The 26,483-nt window shown below is 50.7% G+C and overlaps 12 protein-coding genes across 12 annotated transcripts; 6 read left to right on the top strand and 6 right to left on the bottom strand.

The window, feature by feature from the left end:
• Positions 1 to 510: 510 nt before the first annotated feature.
• On the bottom strand, positions 511 to 1,047 carry CGGC5_v007183 (uncharacterized protein; the record flags this gene model as incomplete). The annotated part of the gene is made up of 2 exons (XM_032027754.2): positions 511 to 606; positions 688 to 1,047. 2 exons carry the CDS (start codon positions 1,045 to 1,047, stop codon positions 511 to 513), a joined length of 456 nt encoding a protein of 151 aa, XP_031875901.2.
• Positions 1,048 to 1,699: 652 nt separating this feature from the next.
• AMYA (Acid alpha-amylase) lies at positions 1,700 to 3,292 on the bottom strand (the record flags this gene model as incomplete). The annotated part of the gene is made up of 1 exon (XM_032027753.1): positions 1,700 to 3,292. One exon carries the CDS (start codon positions 3,290 to 3,292, stop codon positions 1,700 to 1,702), a length of 1,593 nt encoding a protein of 530 aa, XP_031875920.1.
• A 2,822-nt stretch (positions 3,293 to 6,114) lies between these two features.
• Positions 6,115 to 6,462, top strand: CGGC5_v007181 (uncharacterized protein; the record flags this gene model as incomplete). Its single annotated transcript, XM_066151817.1, has 3 exons — positions 6,115 to 6,229; positions 6,282 to 6,369; positions 6,453 to 6,462. 3 exons carry the CDS (start codon positions 6,115 to 6,117, stop codon positions 6,460 to 6,462), a joined length of 213 nt encoding a protein of 70 aa, XP_066008829.1.
• Positions 6,463 to 7,373: 911 nt separating this feature from the next.
• Positions 7,374 to 7,792, top strand: CGGC5_v007180 (uncharacterized protein; the record flags this gene model as incomplete). The annotated part of the gene is made up of 2 exons (XM_066151816.1): positions 7,374 to 7,676; positions 7,739 to 7,792. The coding sequence occupies 2 exons, from the start codon at positions 7,374 to 7,376 to the stop codon at positions 7,790 to 7,792; spliced, it is 357 nt and encodes a 118-aa protein (XP_066008771.1).
• A 666-nt stretch (positions 7,793 to 8,458) lies between these two features.
• CGGC5_v007179 (uncharacterized protein) lies at positions 8,459 to 8,968 on the top strand (the record flags this gene model as incomplete). The annotated part of the gene is made up of 1 exon (XM_066151815.1): positions 8,459 to 8,968. The coding sequence occupies one exon, from the start codon at positions 8,459 to 8,461 to the stop codon at positions 8,966 to 8,968; it is 510 nt and encodes a 169-aa protein (XP_066008615.1).
• A 1,127-nt stretch (positions 8,969 to 10,095) lies between these two features.
• Hsd17b4 (Peroxisomal multifunctional enzyme type 2) lies at positions 10,096 to 11,004 on the bottom strand (the record flags this gene model as incomplete). Its single annotated transcript, XM_032027752.1, has 1 exon — positions 10,096 to 11,004. The coding sequence occupies one exon, from the start codon at positions 11,002 to 11,004 to the stop codon at positions 10,096 to 10,098; it is 909 nt and encodes a 302-aa protein (XP_031875921.1).
• Positions 11,005 to 12,102: 1,098 nt separating this feature from the next.
• On the top strand, positions 12,103 to 13,101 carry CGGC5_v007177 (Short-chain dehydrogenase TIC 32; the record flags this gene model as incomplete). The annotated part of the gene is made up of 1 exon (XM_032027751.1): positions 12,103 to 13,101. The coding sequence occupies one exon, from the start codon at positions 12,103 to 12,105 to the stop codon at positions 13,099 to 13,101; it is 999 nt and encodes a 332-aa protein (XP_031875902.1).
• A 560-nt stretch (positions 13,102 to 13,661) lies between these two features.
• On the top strand, positions 13,662 to 15,339 carry CGGC5_v007176 (putative feruloyl esterase; the record flags this gene model as incomplete). The annotated part of the gene is made up of 3 exons (XM_032027750.1): positions 13,662 to 14,144; positions 14,204 to 14,950; positions 15,010 to 15,339. The coding sequence occupies 3 exons, from the start codon at positions 13,662 to 13,664 to the stop codon at positions 15,337 to 15,339; spliced, it is 1,560 nt and encodes a 519-aa protein (XP_031875917.1).
• A 714-nt stretch (positions 15,340 to 16,053) lies between these two features.
• Positions 16,054 to 18,216, top strand: exoI-1 (Beta-hexosaminidase; the record flags this gene model as incomplete). Its single annotated transcript, XM_032027749.1, has 1 exon — positions 16,054 to 18,216. One exon carries the CDS (start codon positions 16,054 to 16,056, stop codon positions 18,214 to 18,216), a length of 2,163 nt encoding a protein of 720 aa, XP_031875906.1.
• A 531-nt stretch (positions 18,217 to 18,747) lies between these two features.
• Positions 18,748 to 19,843, bottom strand: stcB-3 (putative sterigmatocystin biosynthesis P450 monooxygenase STCB; the record flags this gene model as incomplete). The annotated part of the gene is made up of 2 exons (XM_066151814.1): positions 18,748 to 19,305; positions 19,403 to 19,843. The coding sequence occupies 2 exons, from the start codon at positions 19,841 to 19,843 to the stop codon at positions 18,748 to 18,750; spliced, it is 999 nt and encodes a 332-aa protein (XP_066008837.1).
• Positions 19,844 to 20,961: 1,118 nt separating this feature from the next.
• Positions 20,962 to 21,976, bottom strand: CGGC5_v007173 (uncharacterized protein; the record flags this gene model as incomplete). The annotated part of the gene is made up of 3 exons (XM_032027747.1): positions 20,962 to 21,321; positions 21,372 to 21,548; positions 21,605 to 21,976. 3 exons carry the CDS (start codon positions 21,974 to 21,976, stop codon positions 20,962 to 20,964), a joined length of 909 nt encoding a protein of 302 aa, XP_031875919.1.
• Positions 21,977 to 22,656: 680 nt separating this feature from the next.
• Positions 22,657 to 24,488, bottom strand: CGGC5_v007172 (Lactose permease; the record flags this gene model as incomplete). Its single annotated transcript, XM_032027745.1, has 4 exons — positions 22,657 to 23,299; positions 23,358 to 23,742; positions 23,812 to 24,219; positions 24,281 to 24,488. The coding sequence occupies 4 exons, from the start codon at positions 24,486 to 24,488 to the stop codon at positions 22,657 to 22,659; spliced, it is 1,644 nt and encodes a 547-aa protein (XP_031875908.1).
• Between the last annotated feature and the right edge of the window lie 1,995 nt (positions 24,489 to 26,483).

Here is a 26,483-nt window from a genome sequence, read left to right as displayed (position 1 = left end):
TTTTAAAACGGTCATTGGGTAAAACGGTTAGGAAATTACAACGGCCTAAAATTCTATTGAAAAAAGGGAGGAAAAGGTCTGAGGCCACGCGCTCTGTGATCCGGGACAGGCCAACCTTTTGGTTAATTCGAGCCTGCACGCTCTCGGCGCTGAACTCCCTTCAGCTGGAATCAACTGGCTGATGCTTCATCTTGGCTTGCGGCAGGCTGAGTTGGTACGGGAATCTTTTCCGTTTGCGTTGTCGTTGTGTCACACAACTTCGCAGGTAGAAGCAGGCTGCGCTTACCCTGCACCCCATCAGCGGTCGAATCCCTGTCGAGATTCGAAGCACTAAACGACCAAAGTAAGCATGATTGACAGCTCTGCGAATGATATGGTAAATTTCGCGCTGGGAAGCCAATTGTGTGGGACGAAATGTGCCTTCCGAAAGAGCTTTGATTTCAATATTCGAGCTAGCGACGCCATTTGACTGGTGGCAGGCATTTTTCCAGCCTTACTTCCGTCATCTGTCTACACTTTTCTATCCATGTCCATTAAGCCGGTAATCGCAGACCAACAGTGACCGCACACTTCTTTACTCTTGAGGTCTTGCTCAGTCTCGACGACCTATGTGACAGCCTCAGACGTCAGCGCTCCAATTACGAAACGAAGAAAGCCACGGGTTTTGTTAGGGGCAGTAAGACATACCGAAGCCAAGCAGCCCAGATGGTCTGCCGTCTTTCCAGCTCCCTTACGTCCCAGAACAGCAACGAGACAAGTCGCCGATGTCACACCCAATTCCACCCCACAAGGCACCATCTTGCACCCATCAGCCGTGAGGCTCTTGTTGCCGTCCAAGATCTTCTTTTGCCCGTCGTCGAGCTTGGACCAAACCTTCTTCCCTGCGTCGCTTATATCGTCGACCAAGTCGCCAAAGAAGTCGTTAATGTTGTCCAAAATTCCAGGCGCGGGCTCCGGCACAGGAGAGCGGGGAAGGCAGTGTGTTGCCAGGCTCAGACTAGGCGTTAGGAGAGTGAGAGAGCCGATTAAAAGCGCGAAATACTTCATGTTGAAGTCGTTAATCAGTTTGAAATTAGCTGATTAAGTCGTAGTCAGGAGGGATAAATGTATGCAGTTGTTGTTTTGCTTCATACATCCGACCGTCCTGTCGAACCTGCATTCACTTTAAATACTGCCCAGATTGCGCAAGCCTCGCTCGGAGGCCATCACGTCGTCTTTAGATCCTATGCAGATCACAGGTTCAAGACAAGCAGTGCGATCCTACCGCCCACACCTCAAGCTTCTGATTGGCCCACATAATGGAAGCCTGATCAGTGATTGAATCCTAGAATGGGTCCACAAAACCGAAAGGCGGGTCTTTTTCAGACTCAAGCTCACTCAGTGTCAATGGTGGACTGAGACTCCGTTGGAATGACCTCCCTGTTTTTCGGGAAAAGAATCATGGAGACAACGTGCGGCTTAGAGCGGCTATGCAGTCACGCGGATCAGCTGGCAGACGAACGTTACGCAAGAGCTCATGCGGAATATCAATGGCATGGCTAATGGACGAACCAAGCCACAGTCATCATGGCCAGGACAGGGACGAGATATGTCACATGAGCTGTTTTGTATGAACGAGTATTGATTAAAATTAAACATTAGACAAATAACGCTTCGTATCTGAACATATCTACACAGGCATGACTACTTCAACTTGCACTTAAGCCATCGTCCTGGTGACGAAAGGCAGCGAGCGCTTGTTGTAGCCAGAGTTCTTGTCAACGGCAACCTTGACAGTGGCACTGGAAAGGGGCGCCTTGACGTCGTTGCACAGGCCCTCGGCCTGGTCCTTGGGCAGGAAGACACGGGGGAGACCTCCGGCAGGCATCTGCACCCAGAGGCGGCCCTTGTCGGCAACGGTGAAGGACTCGCAGTTCACAACGTCGATGACCTCGGAGCCGATGGCGAAGAGGTGGGCGTTGCGGGCGATGGCAAACATGGCGTTGTTGGCGGCGTTGACGCCACCGCTGGTGTACATGGAGAAGAGCTGACCCTTGCGGAAGGCGATGACTTGGCTCTGGTCGTCGCTGCCGTAGGAGAAGATAGCCTGGGTGCGCTCGGTGGTCAGGAAGTTGGCGTTGGCCTTGGCGGCGTGGACGCGGATCTTGTTGGCCTGCTGGAGCCAGCCGTAGAGCTCGGAGTTGATGTCGTAGCCGGCGAGCCAGAGGGCCTCGCGGTTGTTGGGGGTGGTGCTGCCGGAGAAGTGCTGCTCCTGGCCGTAGTAGATGATCGGGATACCGTCGCGGAGCAGGGTGAAGGCGTAGAAGTTCTTGGCCAGGGCCATGTCCTTGTTGGTGTAGGGGAAGCGGGGCTGGTCCTGGTTCTCAGCGAAGGAGCCGAGCAGGGAGGGGTCGATGCTGGTCTTGGCGGCCATCTCGTTGGTGCCGGTGAAGACGGCCTCGAGGTCGCTGTTCACCTTCTTGAAGGAGTCGGCGAGCTGGTGGTAGGCGCTGTAGTCCATGAAGCCGTCGATGACCTGCTGGTAGGGGGCCAGGGTGTCCAGGCTGGTGTGGCTGATCTCACCAAGGAGGAAAACGCCGGCAGCCTCTCTGAAGCCACCCACGCTGAAGAACTCGGGCTCGATCTCGAGGACCGTATCAACGCGAAGACCGTCGATGTTGTACTTGGTAACGAAGTCCTTGATCCACTCAGCGTACACCTTGCGGATGTAGGCGTCCTCGGTCTTCAGGTCGGGCAGACCCTCGAGCCAGCAGATCTGCTCGGACTTCAGGTTGTTCCAGTTTATGGAGCACTCCTTGTGGTAGTACTCGGGCTTGTTGAAGGGGACGTATTTGGAGTAGTCGCCAGGGTTTTGGTTGAGACCGACGTGGTTGGGGGCGATGTCGACCATGAGGTACATGCCGCGGGCGTGGAGGGCGTCGGTAAGCTCCTTCAGGTCAGCCTCGGTGCCGAAGTGGTCGTTGAGGGAGTAGATGTCCTCGGTCCAGAAGCCGTGGTAGGCCTCTCCCGCGTTCTCAATGAATCCCTCAATGTTCTTGACGATGGGCGAGATCCAGATGGCAGTGGCACCGATGTTCTGGATGTAATCGAGCTTGCTCGTGATGCCCTTCCAGGTACCGCCGCAGTACTTGCCGATCTGGGTGTCGCATTCTGGGGCCGAGCCATCAGACGTCGCAAAACGGTCAGTGATGATCTGGTAGATGCTCTGGTTGCGCCATCCGGCGGCGTCCAAGGCGAGGGCGCCTTGAATAGCCCCAGAGGCCAACAAAGAGAGAGTCGATGTGTAGCGCATGATGAGTGACTGAAAAGATTAAGGTATTGTGGTACAACTTAATGACCACAAGAGGAAAAGATAAAAAGAGACAATACGAGAGGCAAAGAAAGTTGGGGTTGGTTAACGATTGGAGGATTATACCCGGCAGGGATCAAATGAACGACAACAGCACAAGGCAGAACGAGTGATGACCTTGGATTCAACTGCCGCAGTTGCAGATGCAAGAGAGACCAGCAAGTGCAAAAAGTGAAAGCAGAATCTCGCCGATTATATTCGCGGCGACGACCACGAGGACCAGGCACAAAATGGCTCGACTCGTCGCCGTGACTGCGCCGCGATCAAGCGAGGAGGTCCCGCATCGCTGGTAATTCCCTTAAATTCCCCTGTCAACAACGGGCTGTGCTATTGGCAAGGGACGAGCGAGTTTCCAGATCGAGGGGCCGCAACCGATTCAATCCAGTCGAGGTTGTCCGTTTTGAACGAGCTTCCGGCCGCGGATCCATCCGAAGATCCACCGGCGTGTCAACCCTTACGGGTCCATGGCAACCGTTCAGGTGCACCGTGCTGCGAAACTTGAGGAAGTCCAAAGAGGATTAGGCGAGGGGAAGAGTCCGAGGAGGCCGAACCGGGACGTGGAGCAGCTTATGAGGAACAAGACATATCGCCCCGAAAGAACTGATCTCGAAACCCACGCTGATCACTCGATCTCGCAGCAAGATCTGCGCTGCTGAACAGTTCGCGCCAGAAAATGCGGCTCTTTGGCGCGAAGCTCGAATCGCGAAGTTTAGAAACGGAGAAGGTGGATTTTGACGACCAACACAGAAAGAGAAGTGGACCCATCTCCACCACCGTCCCAATTAGTCGATATTCCACTCTCCCTTAATTAATAATGTAACCCTCATTGGCTTGGCTATACGAGAACGGTCGGGGGGCTCGAGTTTGCCAGTGGGCAAGGTCGCATGTCTTCGTAAAGGGGCTCGCATTGGCTTGAGTCGCGCGACTTGGGGGTGTTTCGTCCGCATTGGCAAACATCGTTCTAGCCCATCGTGAGAACTTTTGAGCGGCCAATGGGGAAGCCCCCGATGCGAATCCTTCGCATGGTCATGACCAAATCGAAATCATGATGAGTAAGTTGAGAGAAGGCAGAAAGCTGAAAATTCGTTAAACGCGTTGTGCGCAGCACTGGCCATGTTCATAATCCTTGTCCAACGGTAACCCCGGTATATCGACACTCTGTTAAATAACATCTCCAGGTTAGGCGCGTTGCAGATCGGGCTCTCCGTCTGCAGACTGCTAAAGTAAGCACGTAATTGCACAGACGATTTTTTGGCATCTGACTACATCCCATTCGCGAACATGCCATTTTGTTGGATCCCACAACGCGACTGAGTCGCGAAGTAAACAAACGACAGGCATGCGCAATAAGGAACTAAAAGCTTCTGCTAGACTGCTTAACGTCTTAATTACACTAGATTAATCTGAAAGCCCGAAACATTGCGATTTGTTTTAGCGGCTGTTCGGGGTCGGACGGTGGATCGATGCGGGAAGTGGAATTCAGTTCATGTGCGGTTCTTCGTTTGTCGAGCGGTCTAAGCCGCGGATGTCTTAGCAAAAGCCTTCAATGTCGTCGTGTAGCCATCAGACTGTGGGCACAGAGATCAGTGGATATAAGATTTTGAAGGTTCGTTCACCTTCCTTCAATGGTTCCTGATGGTGCTCTGTCTGGTTACAGACCTCACTAACACGGAATACTGACATAAGTTAGGTACCTTACTAAAGCCGGCTTTCTATAAGTCTATCATGACATGTAGCATGAGCCTTTAGCAAAGACTGTATACAGTCTGATTGTTTCATCTCACAGCCTCTCGATGTCGCAATCTCTCAATCGTCACGTAATCACAGCTGTTAGACACTCCCTCACTCTTTCCACCAACGCCTCTTGGATTTAAAGGGAAGAAAATGACAGAGAAAAGGCTTTCAGCAAGAAATGATAGGGGACGAAAAGTTTACTTGCCCAAGCAACACCGATCTTTTGTCTGTCATGCTGACAGCCTCTACTGCATGTCAATAAACCACGTTTCCGATTCAATGTTCTCAACAAGCGGGCATATTCACGCTCCTGAACGTGACGACCAATAGCAGCTCTGCTGATGTTACAATCATCATGGGCTAAGGGGCACCAATCAACCTAGGAGTACGTAAGCCTGATCCGAGAAAATTCGACCAACGAACGTTGGCCTGCAGCGAATTGCCCCTGTTCTCGATTGAGGGGTAGCTTAAACGCGTTGGAACGCGTCTCTCGTCGAATCCGTCATCCCTTGATCCCGTCTCAACCGTTGCCCAGTGCACGGCGTTTATGTTCCAGACCTGCAATGGCGTCCTCGAACACAAATATCCATCGTTGCTACCATTGCCAGCTTCTATCGATAGAACTTGGTCATGGTCAGAATTCTCCTCCGCTGTCGTTTGATGATGTGTCTGTTGCCGCCCGTGATGGGTGTAGCTTTTTCAAGCGAAGGCTAGTGTAACAGGCTAGGCCTGTCACATGGGATGCTCTCGGCTATGTTCGGCACTGGAGTAAGACATCAAGGGATAGGATATCAAGGGATAGGATATCAAGGGATAGGATATCAAGGGATAGGATATCAGGGTCGAAGATAAAAGGACATGTAGATGCAGCTGAGATGAACAAGAAACCTTCCTTCCTCATCTGAGGATTCTCATTTGAGAAAGGAAGTACGAGTTGCAACATTGCTCCTACCAACCCTTTGCAGCTAGACATCCTCAAGCAACAAATCCCACAGGATGAAGAGTCTCCTGAAGATCTCGAAAGCCTCGAAATGGAAATACGGAACGAGTGGAATGATGGCATACTCGTTGTGTCTTGCAATTGGGTGAACCAAGATGGCCGCGATATCGAGGCCTATGACGATCTTCTTGCGTGTACTGACAATCGTAAGTTGATCCTTGACACTTGTAAATTTCGTCAATAACACATATAATCTAGGCGCTCTGAAGGAAATCAGAACCAGACCTCCAGGGCAACTCCCATTCTCGAAACAGAGAGTCCGATGGATGAGGAAGTGCATGAACAAGTGCGTACGGAGGCACCCCAAATGCAAAAAGGCTAGAGCCGAGGCGATATGTTTTGAGAAACCAAAATTTCTCATCGACATAGGATGGAATGAAAATAGTGAAGCACGTCTCGTCAAAAGCTTGAATTGTCAAGGTATAACCAAGTATGCCATCCTCAGCCATTGCTGGGGGCAAGGCTGCTCTAAAGCCTACATGACTACGTCAGACAACCTGCCGGCCCGTCTCGAGAGCTTGGTTATGAATGAGCTGCCTAAAACGATTAGGGATGCGGTCAGAGTCACCAGGGCTCTCGGAATCCGCTATCTATGGGTGGATGCCCTTTGCATTGAGCAGAACTTAAGCCGTTCAGCGATGAGGGACATTTTACGAAACATGCCCGATATTTACGCTGGAGCGGCTATTGTTATAGGAGCTGGCTCAGCGTCGCACTGCGATGAAGGCTTTTTGGGACGTAGGAACCTGCAACATCTTGAGTATGAGCTGCCAGTGTCTCGAAGTGATGGCCTCGGAACAACCAATGACAAAGTGCGCCTTGTTGAACGTGGGTTCGAAAGGAAATCGGATCCATTGTATTCGAGGGTATGGACATACCAAGAGGGCGAAGCAGCGCTGTTCTCTCTGGCTTTCGACACCGAGAAAGTGGTATGGAAATGTCAACAGTCACGTCGCGCAGACAGCGATATTGGCTATCTTTCAGACCCATACGAGGGGAACGAGACAAAGACTTTTTTCGATTTGCTATTGGCGAGCAAGGAAAAGGTCTGCTCATCCAATCTTGATATGTGTATAAGCAAATAAGTCAAAGCACCCACTTTCCGGCCACCCCTGCATTCCGGCCACCCAAAAAATGCCGCCCAGCCACCCACTTTCTAGATAACCTCCTACTTCTAACTACTACAACATTTTCTGTTTTTATCCAAACTCCATCATTTTTTCAGGATACCTTTTTGATTACTTAATGGTTCAGTATACCGAAAATGAGATTAACCAAGCCCTTGCCGATATGGCAAATGGCATATCGGCCCGCAATGCCTCCAGGCGATGGGGAGTACCACGATCAACACTTCAAGACCGGACTAAAGGCGCCCAACAGAGAGCAGCTGCCTTTGAGGACCTCCAGCGACTATCCCATACCCAGGAGGCTAAGCTGGCCAGCTGGGTGCAAATCCAGGCTGACCTCGGGCTGCCACCAACCCATCAACAAGTGAAGGACTTCGCCCAGCGCATCCTCCATGCCATGGGGGATACCCAACCCCTAGGCAAGCGATGGATGGATGGATTCCTGCGAAGAAACCCATCTATCAAGGTCCAGAGAAGTCGCTCTATTGATTCCAGGCGTGTTAATGGGGCATCTACTGAGGTTATTAGGCAATGGTTCAAATATCTCGCGATGCGTCGCATCACAGCCATCAAACCAGCTAATCGATATAACATGGATGAGACTGGCATCCTTGAGGGCAAGGGGGATAATGGGCTGGTGCTGGGAAGGGCTGCCACGAAGTCAGTTAGGAAAAAGCAGCCTGGATCACGAGCCTGGGTATCTATCATCGAGTGTATCTCTGCTGTTGGCAAGGCACTGCATCCACTGGTTATATATAAGGGCAAGAAGGTCCAACAGCAGTGGTTTCCTCTAGACCTTGACCCATACAATGGATGGGATTCACAGCAACAGAAAATGGATGGACTACTGATGATACTGCTGTTGAGTGGCTGCAAAGAGTCTTCCTCCCTCAGACTAGGCCCTCTCAACCTGACCAGGTCAGACTGCTTATCCTAGATGGGCATGGGAGCCATACGACAACAGATTTTATGTGGGAATGCTATACCAACAACATCCATCTATTATTCCTACCACCACATACCTCCCATGTCCTCCAGCCACTTGATCAGTCAGTCTTCAGCCCTGTCAAGGCAGCCTATCGTAAGGAGCTTAGTTACCTCACCCAGTGGAACGATTCGACTATCATAGGCAAGAGGAACTTCATAACATGCTATCAGAAGGCTCGCCTTGCTGGTCTAACAGAAAGCAATATAAAGAGTGGCTGGAAATACACTGGGTTATGGCCTGTTGCTGCTGCAAAGCCACTTATGAGCTCCCTACTACTACCCAAGGCATCATCAGCATCACTAGCACTATCAACACCACTCAACAAGAAGGCTAAGGGTGCTTATGATGCCCAGAATTCCCAGGATAACGAGGAATGGGTATCTGGTTCCTCTGCTGTTAAGTGGTCTACGCCAAGGAAGATGAAGGACCTTGGCGACCAACTACATCTGTATAGTCAACTGGAACAAAGTATCGCCACACAACGCCAGCTCTTTAGAAAGGTGAAGAAAGGCTTCCAAGAGCAGTCCATGGAGTTGGCTACCGCCCAGCATCAAATACAGCTCCTCCAGGCCCAAGTCAACAATAGCATCACTAGGAAGAGGAAGGCTGTTCACATCGACCCAAACACGAAGTTCGCGACCATTAGCGACGTACGGCAGGCCCAGATTGAGGCTGGCGATGCCCTCGATGATACACATGAATCCAGCGCCTCTGATTACCCTAGTGAGGCCGAAAGCTGTATAATAGTGGCAGCGATACCCAGTCGATAGTTGATTAATAAAGTGGTGGTTGTTATGAATGCATCATTTTTGGGTGGCCGGAATGCAGGGGTGGCCGGAAAGTGGGTGCTTTGACTTACATCGAGATGTGTGCGGATTATTCAAGACGCCAATGCGGCACTTTAGATGATAAGCTCATGGCTTTCTTATGGGCGATCGAATTGATGGCCAAGGCCACGCGGTGGGATATCTCAAAATGCAAGGCTGCATTGTGGGAAAGGGACATGCCAAGGCAGCTTCTTTTCTGTCGCCGCGCCGCTGACAAACCTAGCATCGAGACCACTACAGACAGGCAGAATACGAGAGAAAAAACGATGATACCATCATGGTCGTGGGCGTCTAAAAGAATGCCGGTGAGATGGAAAGATCTCAACGACCGCGACTACGGGAAAGACTACACTGCCGAATACATAGCATGCGACATTGTTCCAGCAGACGTTTCGGATCTTTTGGGAGCAATAACGGGAAAGCAATTGACGTTGAGGGGAAATGTCCGCACGGCTTTGTGGAACGGTCTTAACTTTATGACGCATGATGTTTCACAAGCTGACCGAGAGCTGGCTTCAAGACAACGTAGTCAGTCGCCCACTGGCCGGTTAGCAGACGCTTCGCAGAGAGGAGGAGGAGGAGATACAAAGCGCAAATCGGTCTTAGCTACGTCTTCCTACCGACAACGCGACCCACCTCTTTCTAGGTTGACAGTAGACGTCACTTGGGACTGTCTACTGGAGCCTGACTATCAAAGAGTGAAGCTTCTTGAGCTCCGTTGCACATTCATCAAGCCGGTGCGCTATTCTTTTGGGATCATTCTCACCTGCAACGAGCGGGGTACATCGGAGAGATTAGGTTATTTCAGATTTAAGAATGCTGCAGGTATGAATTGGTTTCAAGAGCAGGACAAGAGTATAGTCAGAATTGTTTGAAGATGCTAGTGTCTTTAAAGTTCCTAGTAGTATCTCATTGTCGAAAATGTTATCATCTTGAAAATTTAGCAGCAGTTATGAGGCACCATGTCTCATCCGCGCTCATGAGCCATAGTCAACGGTATCGTTGAAGCCGAGTGTCGATGAACCTCCGTTGCGTATGGTGCGAATTCGCAACTGAGATGTGAAAATCCACTAAGACTGAGACGCCAGCCGCTTAAAGAGCAAGCCTCCGAGCTCGTTCGTGTTCGCAGGTATGGCATAGTCCTTCTCATCAACAATATGCGCCCAATTATCTCGAATGCTCTCGGCCTTCCATTCTCCCTCACGAGATCCCTGGAAACCCTTGGTCTCGCCCAAAAAGATCCGACTGACAATTCGGCCCTGAGCACCAATTATCTCGCCACTGGCTTTACAATCCTCGTGAGCGAGCCACACAACAGCCCGCGCCGGGTCTTCGGCCGGCATGTGGGCTTTCATGAATGCCTGCGTCCCCGCGTCGGCGGTGTTCGCCTGGGCCGCATCGGTAAATGCTGTCGTTCCAACCGAGTTGACCTGGATGCCGTGTGGTTTTCCCTCAACGGCAAGTGTCTTGGCCATGCCTACGAGGGCAAGTTTGGCAGTTGCATACGCCGAAGCTCCAGTCATTCCAAAGACGGTGTGAGATATGATCATTACGACGCGGCCGTATTTCTGCTTCTGCATGTGAGGCCAGGCTGCGTGGGTGAGGTTGTAGGATCCTTCAACATGGACCGAGAGCATCTCCCGCAAGTCGGCCGCAGTAGTCTCCTCGAACGGCTTGGGGTAAAATGTTCCGGCGTTGTTGATGATGATGTCGATGCGGCCGAAAGTATCGATGGCCGTTTTGACCAAGGCCTGGGCGACTGATTCATCCGAGACGGAGCCAACGCATATGGTGGCCTTTCCGCCCGCTTTGATGATGTCGTCGGCGGTGGCTTGAGCTGTGGTGGATGTGGTGCTATTGACTACCACGGAAGCGCCAAGGGCTCCGAGGAGAAGGGCATGTTGGCGGCCCAGACCGCGACCAGAGCCGGTGACAATGGCGACACGGTTGTCGAAACGGATTGAGTTGGAGGAAGACATGTTGAGTTATTGGTGAAAGGTGGTTGAACAGATTTCAATGACAGATGGTGTGTTCAGTTGATGCTGGCTGATTGATCGAGTATGAGATGGACGACAACTGATCTTGGGCATCAACTTGGCTTTACTTATACTCTGAGTCCATTCCCCAATACAGCCTTTTGAAACGGCGGACGGACGGTTTCTTTGCCTAGTAAGCCTGTTCCTAAAGTAAGATAGCTTCATTGACGTGGTTTGTAATATCTCCAAGGTCGTTCACGAGTATGATGTTGCAAGCATTACCATAAAAGGTGTGCGGACTTTGTACTGACTAGTTTCTAGCGGAGTTTCCTTCTAAAAAGTGTTTAGGCAATGTTCTCCTGTGTGTGGGTTCAGTTGGGCTTCAGCACTGACCCTGTGGTGCTGTACGTAACAGAGTTTGGCTAGTTAGGCAGATCTTCCCAGACTTAGGCAGTTGTTCCTCTGATCGGCATTTGTGCATTCTGTGTCGTGAAATTTGGGCAATAGCTTGCCGAAGGATCAATAACGCTGCCTTATTGGAAGAGCTGGCTGACGTATCTCAGTGTAATTCTGGCCAAGCTATGACGGGAGGTGAAGAACTGCGAAAGTTCCGCCTGTTGTCAGGTTTCAATCGCGCCCTACTTTCACTTACACCGCCGTTGACAAAGAGCAACCGAAGCTAGAATTATCGACTTAATTCAACACAGATGCGAATTTTGATTGCGCCCAATGTGAAAAGCTATCACGAAAGGTCAAATGCATGACACGGAGTGTCCCATTCGTAAATCCGTTAAGTCCAAGGGACGGGAAAGTGGCGCACAGCGGAGACCGTGAAGTCCGCTACTGGGAATAGTTGCATTGACGTTAAGTCTCCGAGCACGGCTGGATTTCACGCCGATTTGGTGGGTCCATCATCACGGTCAACATCAACGGCACCAGCAATGCGCCACACAATTGACAATGACTCCGATTCAAAATGTTGAAAATAACATAAAAGATACAGCGTACCTCAATTCATCAACTCTCGGTCCACCATCATTCATCTCACAATCAAGCTCTATCGTACCTCCCTTCTTAGACACTACAGTGCATTCTATCAACATGGGACCCACTTGCAACTCCAACACCACTGCTAGCGAGCTGGTAGAGTTCCATGCACCTCGAATTGCCGGAAAGACTATTCTCGTCACAGGTCCCTCACCTGGAAGTCTTGGCGAGAGCTTCATCACCCAAGTTGCCGCGAGCAAGCCTGGGACTGTTATTCTAGCCAGTCGGTCCGTCTCAAAGATGCAGCCTGTTGCGGATGCCCTCAAGACCGCCCACCCGGAAATCATCGTCAAGCTTCTTCCAATGGATCTCATGTCCTTCAACAGCGTCCGCAAAGCTGCCGAGACAATCATGTCATGGGTCGATGTTCCTGCGATTGATCTGCTTGTCAACAATGCTGGAATTATGGCTGTGCCATTTAAGCTGACAGAAGATGGCTTCGAGAGTCAATTTCAAACAAACCACCTCAGTCACTTTCTCTTTACCAACTTGATTATCAAGAAGATCCTTGCCGCCAAAGCTCCTCGGGTCGTTTTCGTGTCAAGTAATTGCCACCGCGTCGGCAACATTCGCTGGACCGATTACAACTTCAATGAGGGCAAGAACTACCAGAGGTGGTTGGCGTACGGCCAGTCAAAGACGGCCAATGCACTCACCGCCTTGGCGTTGGCCAGGAAGCTCGGCGACAAGGGCCTCCTGTCCTTCGGCATGTGTCCTGGTGTAAGCTTTACCAATCTCGCAACACATGGACTACAGGATCAAGCCGCCTTTTCGGCAGACTTGACGGAGATGGACCATATTTACGGGAACAAGTGGCTCTTTGGCATGGCAGATATGCAGATCAAGACCTTGGATCAAGGGGCAGCTACTCATGTCTTTGCTTCTTTTGATGAGACCATCAAGAGCCAGAACGGTGCCTTTTTGTCTGACTGCCACGTTGCAGATCCTGCCTTGGAGGAGGTATACTCGTGGGCGACCAGCGAGGTCGATGCGAAGAGATTGTGGGAGTTGAGCGAGAAGCTTGTTGGTCAAGAATTCAGATTTGATGATTGATCATGCGAGCTCGCGGCCTGTTAGACCAAATGTCAATGAGACGCATCTCAGTTTAGTAAAGTCTCTTCAAATGCAACGTTCGATCTCGGCTGCGGATTTCAACGCCAGTGGACTCCGGAAAGAAAGGTTTACAGTAAAGAGACAAGTAAATCTCGTCCTATTTGTTCTGCAAAATGTAAATCTCTTGAACTGACGCCAATTATAATGCTCTAATTGTGAGTGCCGACATGGGCTACATCGGGGCCTCCGGAGTGCCGGCACGGATCCGGCTCAATTGTGGGGCAACATCCGCTCTCGTATTCGATACGGAATTTTTTGAGTGGACGAGCCACGGCGGCGACCCTCAGTCAGTGGAAGAGGCCCTCTTGCAATCGAGAATCTAGACAACGGATGACAAAGAGATTAATTACCTCGATCAATGCCTCATTTTGCTCCATGTCGTTAGGATGAAGATCTCGGCGATCCAGTTTCTGCTGGCAGTACTTAAAGCTCTGCCAGAAGCCAGAGCATGCATGACTTGCTCTTCCGACAGCTTGCAGCATCCCTTTGCAACAGCAACCATGTCCGCTCTCGCCGTCAACGCCACGGGCTGCGCCTCTGCAGCGTTCACCAATATCACTCTTTTTGGAGCTCAAATCCACTCAGTTGAGGCCAATCTTGTCACCGATTACAGTTTCGATGTACCCAAGGGTTGGACATATTCACAACCGGCTTTGGACGTGCGGAATGCCACGTTCTGCAACGTCACTGTGACGTACAGCCACACAACTGAGAATGACAACATCGCCGTTGAGGCTTGGCTGCCAACCGAAGAGAATTACAATGGCCGACTTCAGGCTGTTGGAGGTGGCGGCTGGACGGCGGGCCGCTTCATTCTCAGCTACGCTGCTATGATTAATGCGGTTGCTAACGGCTATGCTACCGTCACCACCGATGCCGGAATTCCCACTGCTCAAAATCCCACCGACTGGCTCTTGAAGAGCCCCGGAGTTCTCAACACGAATGCGCTGCAAAACTTTGGCCAAGTCGCCATGAAAGACGAGGTAAGTTAATTGTCTGGCTACGCGTCCTGTTCCGCCGCACTGGCTAATCGTCTCATCAGGCTGTCATCGTGAAGCAACTTATTTCATCTTACTACGGCCAAGAGCCTCTCTATTCCTATTGGAATGGCTGCTCCCAAGGCGGTCGCATGGGTATGAAGGTCGCGCAGCAGTACCCAGATGTTTACGACGGCATCATGGCGGCTGCCCCGGCGCTGAACTGGGCCGAGTTCTACATCAACTCTATCTGGCCCAGCTTCTACATGGAGAACACGCAACAGTTCCCTCGCGACTGCGAGCTCAACGCCCTCACTACTCTCGGAATCGCTGCTTGTGACGGTTTAGATGGTGTGAAGGATGGACTCATCAGCGACCCTGAAGGTTGCCGGGCCGCCTTCGATCCTTTCAGCCACATCGGCGACTCTTTCTTCTGCTCTACGACCAACACCACACTCGCAATCACCCAAGCCGCTGCCGCCGTTGCCAACGCCTCATGGACCGGACCTCGCTTCTCGAACGGAAAGTTCTTGTACGATGGCTATGAAATCGGAAGCGATCTCTCAGTCATTGCTCCAACCAACTGCACCGGTGAGGTGTGCACCAGCGCTGGCCGTGCAAACATCCTCTTCCCCTGGCAAGCCTTCGTTATGAAAGATCCAAGCGCAACGCTTCCTAACATCACTGATGGAACCTTTGACACCATCTACCGCGCCGTCAAGTTGGTCTTTGCGTCCAACATGGAGACCGACGAAATCGACCTGCGAGACTTCAGAGACGCCGGCGGAAAGCTGATGACCTACCACGGACTTGTAAGTTGCCTTTCTGTCATCTTTTGCCCTTGGATCTGCGGTGAAACTGACTGTTTCAGGCCGATCAAAGCATCTCTCCGGGAGGCACACTTCGCTACTACAACAAGGTCGCAGACTTTGTCGGGAACGTCACGTCGTTCTACAAGTACTACCGCGTGCCCGGCCTTGAACACTGCTGGGGAGGTAACGGCGGCCAACCCGAGCAGATGTTTTCCCAGCTTCGGGCTTGGGTTGAGAATGGCACTGAACCTCAATCTTCGCCGGTTGTTGTAACGACCTCCAACAACACTGCTCAGCAGCAGATTTTGTGCCCCTACCCTCAGAAGGCCACCATGGATACTTCTTGCGCCAGTGCCAACTCCACGCTTTGCTGGTCTTGCTCCGAGTAATTGGGCTGAGACTGAGCACCCCTCGAAATATTGCAACACACGTTCGTAGTACACAACCCTGAAAGCTGTCATCATATTACGGTTCACTTCTAACATTACCAAATATTCTTTCAAATAATTTTAATCTCAATAAAACCCAACCTTGTTGTCTTGACTACTTCAACTGCATAGAATGCAACATGAATGGCTAAACTGCTTGCGCTCATTATCGTTTTTGACATCTTGCTACAATTGTCACTTGCACATGTAACTTCTCATGCCAAATTCAATGATTATTCGCGACGTTGAATTCTGACCATTTGCAAGTCCCAAAGCCAACTCTCGATTTCCTGAGACGTGCAGTTCTGGAAAAACCAGTACTGTTTGTCATCATCAATTGTTTCTTCGGTTAAGTGGCTCCCTCGCATTCCCAGTGCAGAAGGGCCCTTGGCACGAAGGTATGGCGGTCTAGTCGGCATCCCTGCGCCGAATCAATGATCATCGTTGCGTGACGTTACTATCGCACAACATGCGTTGTTACATCAAGATCCCAGCTGGTTGTGCGGGGTCTCTCTTATCTAGGTTAAATGACGTGAGGGGCAACCCAAGATACGAGAGAGATCAGACGCAATACAAGTAGTGTTGATCTGTCAAAATGCTGACCGACCACACCTTTTTCGAATACAGTTGCCAATCGGAGTTTCGTTGAGCTGTGACGGCATTGCATCAAATCCAATGGTAGTCGGAATCATCGCGGCGCTGCTATGCGCTCCGGCATTGACCTGGGGGCTCCAACTTCTCCCGCCCCCGCTCCGAACATCGGGATTGGCGGCCACCGGAGCGGTGTGGTCGTCGGCAACGAGCCCAAAGACTATTTTCATTGAGAACGAGCTTGCATGCAAAACCGATACGGATGGCCTCACATTAATACCACCTAGTGGCTTCGACTTTGCCACACTCTTCCGAGAAGACATCAGCAAGCTTACAGGCGAGAACTGGACTTTGCAGCGGGTGGATCGCATCGCCAATGTCAACGCTAGCGGTATCCTTCTCGGCTCGTTCTCGGGCAACGGATCTGCGATCACCTATCAAAACGGCAAGTCCACATCGGAAGGCTATGAGCTCACTGTCTCGCCTACCGCCGCAGTTATCGGTGGCACCGGAGCCCGGGGTATGTGGTGGGGAACAAGAACGCTCTTGCAGCTTCTCGTTGCCCATAATGGAAGCCTTCCTGTGGAAACGACGGTTGATGCGCCGGCATACGAGACACGCGGCTTCATGCTCGACGCCGGGCGTAAGTGGTATGCACCAGAATTCTTGAAAGAATTGTGCAGCTACGCGTCTTTCTTCAAGCTGAGCGAGTTTCACTACCATCTCTCCGACAACTACCCACTCAATCGCGGAAAGAACGAATCATGGCAAGACGTCTATTCACACTTCTCATTGAGACCCGAGGACGAGTCGCTGCTGCCCATTCTGCACGGCCGTGAGAATGAGACTCTTAGCCGAGAGGACTTTGCCGATCTGCAAAGCCATTGCGCTGCAAGGGGTGTCACTGTCATTCCCGAGATCGAGGCACCTGGCCACTGCCTGTATCTGACGAAGTGGAAGCCAGAACTGTCTTTGGCCAAACGCGACCTGCTTAACCTGTCGTATCCGGACACCATCCCGACAGTGAAGCGTATCTGGTCTGAGTTTCTCCCTTGGTTCGAGACCAAAGAAGTGCATGTGGGCGCAGACGAGTACGACGCTACTCTTGCTGACGACTACATCGGCTTTGTAAACGAGATGTCAGAGTTCATCAACAACACAACCGGCAAGAAAATCCGTATCTGGGGAACAGAAGAGCCCTCAGAGAATCTCACCATCTCGAAAGACGTCATCATCCAACATTGGCAATACGGGCAGTCAGACCCAGTGCTCCTTGCGAACACTGGATACGATATCATCAACTCAGAAGATTGGTGGGCATACATGTCCATCAAAAACGACCACATGCCCATTTTACCGGCCAGATATCCGCAATTCTTCAACGAGAGCCGTGTGCTCAACTTCGCCGATGAGTCCGGTTGGCAGTGGACACCGGCCGATTACAACCCGTTCAACAAGACTGAGCAAGTGCCGGACGCATCTCCAGATAACAAAGGCGCCATTTTGGCAGCATGGAATGACAACGGGCCAGACGCATCTACTCAGCTTGAAGCATACTATGCAATGCGTCGAGGAATTGCACTGGTTGGCGCCCGATCATGGTCTGGCAGCCGTGGGCCCAAGCTTGTGGATGACGAAGTCTCATCCAGCATCGATGTCTTCTCGCCTCTTGCACCTGGCCAGAATCTGGACCGAGTTTTACCGCCCACTGGTTCTTCCAAGTCTCTCATTTCGTGGAGTCGCTCTGACAAAAACCTTGCAGAGGTGCATCTTGGACATGGAAGCAAGGGAATGAACTATACCCTTACACTCAACGCGACGGGCCCTTTCACTCTCTCCGGCCCAGACAACACACTATCCCTTGGAAACGATGGAAGCCTTGTTTTCAATGCGGATGGCTACCTATACCCCGTGCGATCTGTGAACGAGAAGGACGCGCTTGAACTTGATCCTGGACATCCAGGACGCATTTGGGTGAATGTGAGCACCTCGACACATGATCCGGTGACGGTGTCGGCACTACCAGCAGAGATTAGAATTGAGACCGATGTCTTGCATGGCAGCGTAGCATGGATCGACGGAGTGTTTGCCGGACGATTTGAGGTATTCGTGTACGGCGGTCGCAACACTCAATTCAGCTGGAGCCAAATGGCCTTTGTTGCTCCCCTTGACAATATCACAGGGTCAGGACTGCAAAGTCTTGTTGTTGAGGACCTTCAAAAGAATAGCACTAGAAATCGGAGGTAAAAGTGGTGAATAGAGAAGTGTATCACTATTCTCGACACAATCTTGACAGCCTGGTAATACAGCAAGTCGTGCGATGGTGTTTTCTGAGCGTATCCTATGCCTGGAGAGGAATGGTTTCTATTGTTTGAACTCATTAGATGCTATGTTTGCGAAATCACTGCATTTTCTCAAGCGTCAAGCGTGACATCACACTGGTGGCCAACGGGCGCAATAATGAAGAAGTTCTCCATATCCATCATGGAATCCTTCATTGATGTCGAAAGCTTCAAGCCAGGGCATTTTCTGAACAACAATGCGGCACCCATCCTGAGCTCCATGCGAGCCAAGTGGAGCCCAACGCACACGCGCGTCCCCGCTCCAAAAGGGCAGAATGTGCTCTTTTGCAAGGGACTTAGGCCATTTGGATTAAGCCATCTTGTCTCATCAAATCTTCTTTGGTCAGCATTTGTAGTCCCACATAGGCGGTGCGCGACTTACTTGAGGGGTTCGGGCCAGATCTCGGCATTTCGATGAAGGGTAAAAGCTTGTGTCTCAACCTGCAAACCAGCCGGGATGTAATAGCCTCCCAGAGTTGTGCCTTTTGAAGGGACTACGCGTGACAGATTGCTTGGTAAAGAGCCGCAAAGTCTCCTCAACAACCGCGTTCAGGAGGGGCAACTTCTCCAAGAAAGCATCCTCTAGCAGCAACGCCTCCTCAACCGCCGCTACCTCCTTTTCCAGTCGAGCTTGAAGATCAGGTCTCTTGAGCACCGCCCAGACGAGGTAGGTTAGTGTCGATGATGTTGTGTCAGCACCCGCGAAGATAAAGTTGTTGGCCTCGATCCTGATGTCTTGCGGTGTAAGATCTACCTTCTCGTTGGCATCGCACTCGGCTAGCATGTTTGCGAAGATGTTTGCCTTGTTGTCTCTGTGTCTCATCAAATTGGAGACGGCCTTGCCACCATACTCGCTGACTTTATTGCCAGAGTTAAGAACCCTCTGCAATGCTTTGATGGGGATGTATCCAGAGATTTTGTGGAGCCAGGGCAACTCATAGCTGAGTGTTGCGCTGATAGCGGCCATGTGGAGGGTTTCGATATAGTCGTTTTTCTATTGTACATTAGCCAGAGAACTCCAAGGCCTGAATGCTTGACCCGGTTGAAGGCTATTGTAGTTGCCAGTAGCATCAAAGAAGCGTGTCACCAACCTTTCCACTCTCGAGAAGCTCAAAGGACTCTCCAAATGCCAGCTGGCCGATGACATCCGAGGCCATGAGCAGCCACCAGTGGAGCACATCCGCCGCACCATTCAGTGCCTCTGCCTTGATTCTGTCGTCAGCTTTGACCACTTTCTCTCTCACGACTGATTCGCAATTCTGTCGGATGTTGGCGGTGGAGAAAGCGCGGGCGAATAACTTGCGTCGTGCTGCATGTCTTTTCGTGTCTGTCACGGCGAAGACCCCAATACCAATACCGGATCCACCGGAGAAGTCCTCATACCACTGCGTCTTAACGAAACCTGACCCAATGCGGTGAATGGCGGTAAAACCTTCGGGGTCTGCAACGGCAACTTGAAACGGCGATATTCTGACGATGGGTCCGTAGCGGGAATGCAGAGCATGCACGTAGTGGATTCGGCATCCGCTCATAGTCTTGTATTTCAAGACATAGTGTGTGAATCGAGTGTACCATGGCCCAGGAATATGATTTAAGGGGTTACGCAGGCCCAAAAATAGTAACTGGACGTATAGTCAGATCATCATTCTAGTCAAAGCCCTCTTTCTTATCGAGATTTTGTGGGTTCCGAACTCACTCGAATTATTGCGAATGCGGCAAGGCCTATACACGCCCAAGGGAGCATGCCAGTTTCGATGGCGTGCATTGTAAAGACCGGTTGAGGCGATAAACTAAGAAAGTGAGGAGTATGTTCTACGATGTGAGTTCCCTTGCAACATATACGTAAAGAAGTGGGAGAATCTTTAGCCCATGCTCTGACTGATTTTGCTGGCACTTTCGGCGCCGGAGTCGCAAGTAAAGCCGTAAGCCGATACCCCAGATAATACCCTAAGAGACGTTTTGAAACGGGGTCAAATCCTTAAAACGCAGATGGTTGATCAGTCGCGCGATTTAAAATCCGCGGGATGTAACTCGTCGACGGGAAGTCTGCCTTGATCTTCGCGTGATCACCTGCAGCCGCTCGCTTTAGTTCCAGCTGCATCCATCCCAAGCGTGAAGGCTAGCCAATCAATGTCAATATGATGGTTTCGTTGACCAACCAAAATGAAGATCGCGGGTGGAAAACAAGGATCGCCTATTTCTTGGGTCACGTCAAAATGGGACGAGGCGAACTATTTCGGGGTCCGGAAGCTGCAGCCCATAGCCGGTGGGAGGGGGAACCGCTCCAACTCCTATTTGTCTACAAAGTCTGCAGGGCAACGTAGCAAGCAAAGTTTAAAGATAGGATTGTCAACGCATCACAACGTCATTTTGAGATCTCTCAGCTCGTTGGATGACTAGAAATATTCAGGGTACATCATACTGCTTTCTCATCGTCGACTTCGAAGTTCACTGACGGCGTACGTTGACCAGCTCATCCCTCCGGCCGCTAGGCCTCCCACAATCAGTTTGACAGTAATTCGCTGTTCTTTTGACCGCTTCGTAATTCGGATGAATACGGACGGCATCGGACATTTTGCAAATGGCCGACGTTCATCGCAACACTTTGGGCAAGCTGAATTGCGAAATTCTGGCGAGACAGCGACAGCGCTCATTCATGCTGTGCAAACATCTCCCGCAACTCTTCCTGCAAGCTGGTATGACACCTGACCGTATCCTTCCCATCTTCATAGTCTTCAGCCATTACTCCACCAGGCAACTGTGCTTTGATGAACTTGACAAACTCTGACAGATAGACCTCTGGAATCTGTTTACCCCAGTACTCCGCAAGTCCAGCCTCGGGGACCAGAACCATTTCGCCTTTTCTTCCGGTAACGACCTCGAGAGCTTCTTTTACATCGAGTGGGGTGTAGTGCTGGGGGCCAAAAAGTCTCACGTCTCGCTTACTTGGGTCGATGGCGTCGGCAAGAAGTGTCTCGGCGCAATATTGACCAATGTCCTTGGTGCTAAGCTGCCAGGCCGTCAGTGAATACTCTCGTGCGCCTGACATTATGAGCTTACCATAGGAATCTTCCAGTCTGCTGGTGAGAATGGCGACTCGAACCTCGGTGGGTCTTCCTGCATCGTCTTCAATGCCTCTTGCCAAACATGAAAGTAGTAGCCCGGTCGTACTATGATGACTTCCGGTGCTGCATCTCTAAGAATATTGTCCGCGATGTTGTTGAGCTTGAGTGTGCCCTTGATATATGTTCAGCGATTACCGCATCGTGGATCTTGCTCCAGTCAAGACTCACAATCTTCTCCGGTTCATGCTGGGCACCTAACGCCGATTGGATGACCAATCTTTTGACACTTCGAGATTTTTTCAGTGCGTTTGCAACAAAGTTGGCCGTCTTGTGAGCGAATTCTGCTTGGTCTGTTCCATCCCAAGTTGGTGGCGGAATGTAAAGCACGGCATCTGAGTCGGTCAAGTCGAGACCTTTCCCAGTGGCAATGTCTCCTTGAACCGCTTGAAAGTTGGGAAGACTGGTAAATTCGACGGGCGCTTTCGTGACGTCTCGGTAGATTCCGCGGACAAATGGTTTTGATTCCGACTCAAGTAAGAATCGAATGGTGTGTCTACCTGCCTGTGTCGATGCAGGAAGAACGGTAATGTGAGAAGGCATCGCGAATGGAATTGAACGAAGGCTTATACTTTTGCATACAAGCTAGGTCGACATGAGGGAATATTGTAACTGACGCAGTTGGCTTTTATACTTACTCCAACGATGGCGGAATTTGAAGCACCTTATGGAACGCTTATTGCTCATGAGTGTCAGTTAGAGTAGCTTAGAAATGTTGGTTCACTAGATTGGCGAAGGATCAGTGCAATCACCTCATGAGGCAGTGCTATTTCGTAGATTAGAGGCCCCTTCGCTGCGTTCTGACCACTGATTTCTGACTGCATATCTTGGCGGTTGGAAATCAGAAGCGGAATTCAAAAGCCGCTTACTTCCAAGACCCTAGCGGCTTATGCCCTGTAATATGCACTGTCATCGAGCACGATGCAAGCGCCCAAGTAAACTTGAATTACTAGTTGTGATGACTAACGGCGTGCACCTGCCCCGGTCCTAATGATTAATATATATCTTGAGCGCTACGTCTGATATTTTGAAGGTGTTGTATAACCCCAAGACCATGAATGATTTTTCTGCAACAACTGAAAAGAATATCATACTTGATACGGCAAGTCTTCATTGATAATGTCTGGGAACTCATATCGAGTGAAATTGGTGAGCAGATTGAGGTGGAATGTTCTATAAATGATTGAAGTTCTGTTAAGGCATTCCGGCCGCTGCAATCAACCTTAAACTTCGTCCTTCACCTTCACTCCTCCGCTGTCGACAAGCACCCGTGTCTTTTGAAGACTTCGTTTGACCGGCTTTGGATCGTTGAATATCTCCTCGATCTCTTCCAGAGTCCGCTCCTTCGTCTCCACACAGGCCATGTACATCAGTACTAGATGGACGAAGTGAAGGACAAGGAAAATAGTGTAGGTTTTCCAGCCAATATGCTTTAAAGATACGGAAGTTCCATATGTGTTGATGAAACTAGCAACTCCCGAGATGAATCCCTTGACACCCATACCCTTCGCGCGGATCTCATTGTTGAGGATCTCGGATGGGTACAAGGCTTGCAGAGGCGTCCAGCAAAATGACCAGAAAATTCCGTAGAGAAAAATCATTGCGATGAAAGAATATGCTTGCGACGTGGGGAGGGAGCCTTCTTCGCTGTTCTCGGCCCTGGCCGCGAGCACATTGATAGGGATGTAGACCAAGCCGGTAAGAAACGTGCCCCATAAGAAGAGGGGACGACGACCAACTTTGTCAACAAAGAAGGATCCACAGAGACCTCCCACGAAAGAAGTGACTGTGTTGAGTCCGTTGAGAAGCAGTTGGCGGCGAGAGTCTGTAATACCGATGCCTCTTACCATGGCGGGAAGGTAGTACCTGGTAGAGTCGGTTTAGCTAGTGCGTTCCCCATGGAAATACTGAAGTCTCTACTTACGAGATGACGGCCCCGCCGATGAATTGGGCAAAGACCGCAACAAGCATCACAAGCCACATGCGGTATCGATTTGGACGATTGTTGACGAGAATCTTGTAGTTCCAATTATGATTGTTCATCTCCTGTTCACGCTCGAGAGACTCTTGAATCTCGTCGATTTCGAGCTTGACGAGAGCCGAGTTTGGGTTCTTGTTGCCGTGATATTTGGTCAAGATTGACTTTGCTCTTTCAGTCTTTCCTTGAGACCAGAGCCATCGAGGACTCTCGGGGAGGAACCAGGCAAGGGACACAACAATAGTGGCTGGAGTAAGCTGTACGATGTATGGAATCCGCCACGACCAATCGTTGGGGATGAAGTTTGTGCCGTAGCATGTCCATGCAGCAACTACGTCCAAGATGTCAGAAAATGTTCCCCGAAATTGGGACGTACGATCTAGATTCGCAAGGTACTTACTATTCGCGCCGATATACCAGCCAAGAACGTTGTACAAGCCACCAGCGAGACCGCGCCAAGTTGGGTAGGCAATCTCAACGAGGAAGACGGGCGCAGAAGTTGCGCACATTGGAGTTCCAATACCAACAATGAAGCGGCCGACGAAGAACTGGGGGAGCTGATAACTGCTCGCCTGAAGGACGGAACCGAGGATGATTGACGTGGCCCCAGAGAACATGCAGGCTCGACGGCCCCATCGGTCCATGATGTAGCCGCACGCGAGACTGCCCACAATGTTTCCAACGGTGTAGATGGAAAATACTGCACCGTTAAGCTCGCCAGTCAAGCCAATCTTGAAGCGGTCTTGGAAGGGGTCCATCGCATTGATAGCGCTCATGACTGAGCCATCGTAGCCATTCATGACGCCATCTGAAGTTGTCCCGTTAGCTCAGAGACCGGATAGATCCGCCGAACACTTTCTGCGACTTACTCAGAACGCAAAGTGCCATCATGGCGTACAAAGTCATCTGCGTTGCCGACTTGTAGTCGGGCTTATCTTTGGCGATGGCATCAGCGAGCGCAACCGACTGCACATTCACTTGCTTCACATGGCGGTTGTTGAGATCACCCTTCTCAGCTTCTACCGCAGAGGTAGTTGCCTCTATGTGATGCTCTGTAGCCGAAGTATGCTTCTCCATGGTTACCTCGGGTTGTCTAGCTCTGCCAACACGTAAACATTCATGTCTGTGATGGCTCACCCCGCAGTCTTTATAACGTAGCCTGCAAAAACCTCCAACCACCGCCGAGACGGTATCCACGGATTTTGCACCAACAAAAAGACCTTTTGAGGAACGGATAAACCCAAGCCAAGGCCTCGGGTGGGGTGAAGTGTCTAGACTCTGTAAACCCTGGTTTTCCCCGGAACCCCGCATGCACCTCATCGAGCCATCTTTGAGCCTTCCTGGGGATTCGGAGGATCTCAACACGGTATCATGCATATATCACCGCTTGCCAAGGCGGCATTGTAAAACCCCGCTCTGATTTTGGGTGGTTGGCTAGTCTCCTGACACCCAAACCCTGCATATCACCCCGAGAAGACGGACGGCAATAGGATATACGGCAAGCGAACCGAGCGGTTTCGATCAGTTGGTCAACCCGGACAGCTAGATTGACCACCAACGCGACCTGCTACCGAGAATTTTCCGAGTGCCCACTGAGTCACCATGAGTTAAGGTAAGCCTCACAGAGTGAAATCGTCAGTCATGACACATGACTGCCAAATAGAGACATGGCTCTAACAACTTAATCAATCGTCACGCTTAGACAGGTTCAAATACCACATGTTTCGTACGCCCTCAAGCGCGAACCTGCTTGTTTCTCTCCATTACACAAAACATGGCATGTAAATAGAACCAATGGCGGAATAAGAACTCCGGTAATGATAACGGAGACGGCCAAAAACGTAAAGTGAGTGCGATGATGGAATGTCTCATTTCCACCGGTCCACTCGTTCTGAATTCTGCATGACCATATCGGCATTTGCGTTCGTTTCATTTGGAATTGATTCCGCCTTTGGAACAGCTGGACCGTTTGAATGTCCGGCTTGGGTGAGGATCTTACCTTTTGTGAAGGTTATCTGTGTCTCTTTCCAAGCCCCCGTTACTGGGACCAAACTAATGCAAGACGCATGTGAGGGAAAGCGGACCAAATCGATTTTCAGTTGACATTCCAGACTAGACGCCACCACAACCCTACGATCATCCCTCGGCCGATGTCTCAACTTTAAATACAGACGTCATACCCAATTAGGACTTCAACTCCGTGTGGAGGCACGCGAGCTTTGAAATACAGAGCTGAGTCTCAAGCCTCAATCACATTCGGGCCGCACCGAGAGAATATGTGCCGACCGCCACGGCGACTAAATAGCCTGTCTAGATGCTTCCTACTGATAAATTAAACTGGCGAGGTACAGAATACAGTAGGAGCCAAGCCCATCCCAGCCTTGAGCTTCTCCCACAGGCCGCAAGTGGCGAAGATTCTAGATTTCATCTTGTTTCGCGTCGGAATTGAGGCTGAGACGGATTCTTCTGAAAACGCATTGCCCTCCAAGAGTTTCTCGGGCATGGGCTTAGAATATTCGGAATATCCATGACGCAAGCACTACAGTCCCATCACTTCACCACTGAAAATGCATGTCAGGCAAGCTGGGCCTGGCCTTATTCAACAAGCCACAAAACCCGCCTTCGAAAATGTCGCCAGATGATATCAAAAGCCATGCTTGGAACAGTGAAGTGTTTGAGCCGTGTGCAGTTCCACTCCAAAGTGACACTCCCACCTGTTTCCAAGTTCAGAGATGTAATCGATCAATCCGGATGTCGTCGAGAACGTTGGCAGGCCCGCAAAACGAGTTGCGTCTTATAAATTCCTTGGCAAACACTTCCAAGACTCTGGTAGTTGACAAGTCTTGCATTGGCAACAGCGATTTACGAGAGCTGGCCTCCATCTTCAATTCATTCTATTAGCGAGCAATATGTCACACATCATTATGCACGCGACCTCACATGAGCACCGCGGCTCTGCGGCATGAACTGTTCTGCACGAGTCTGCATACGGAAGCGATAAGAAGGCCAGCGTGATACGTGTTCATCCTCAATTTCCGACTGAGGAATATCACCATACCACCAGGCAGCCCT

This window comes from Colletotrichum fructicola (assembly GCF_000319635.2).
Source record: "Colletotrichum fructicola Nara gc5 chromosome Unknown KSG_Nara_v1_contig04, whole genome shotgun sequence".
Classification (NCBI taxonomy): domain Eukaryota; kingdom Fungi; phylum Ascomycota; class Sordariomycetes; order Glomerellales; family Glomerellaceae; genus Colletotrichum; species Colletotrichum fructicola.
Note: the sequence above shows the minus strand (reverse complement) of the source record. Positions and strands in the feature narration are given on the sequence as shown.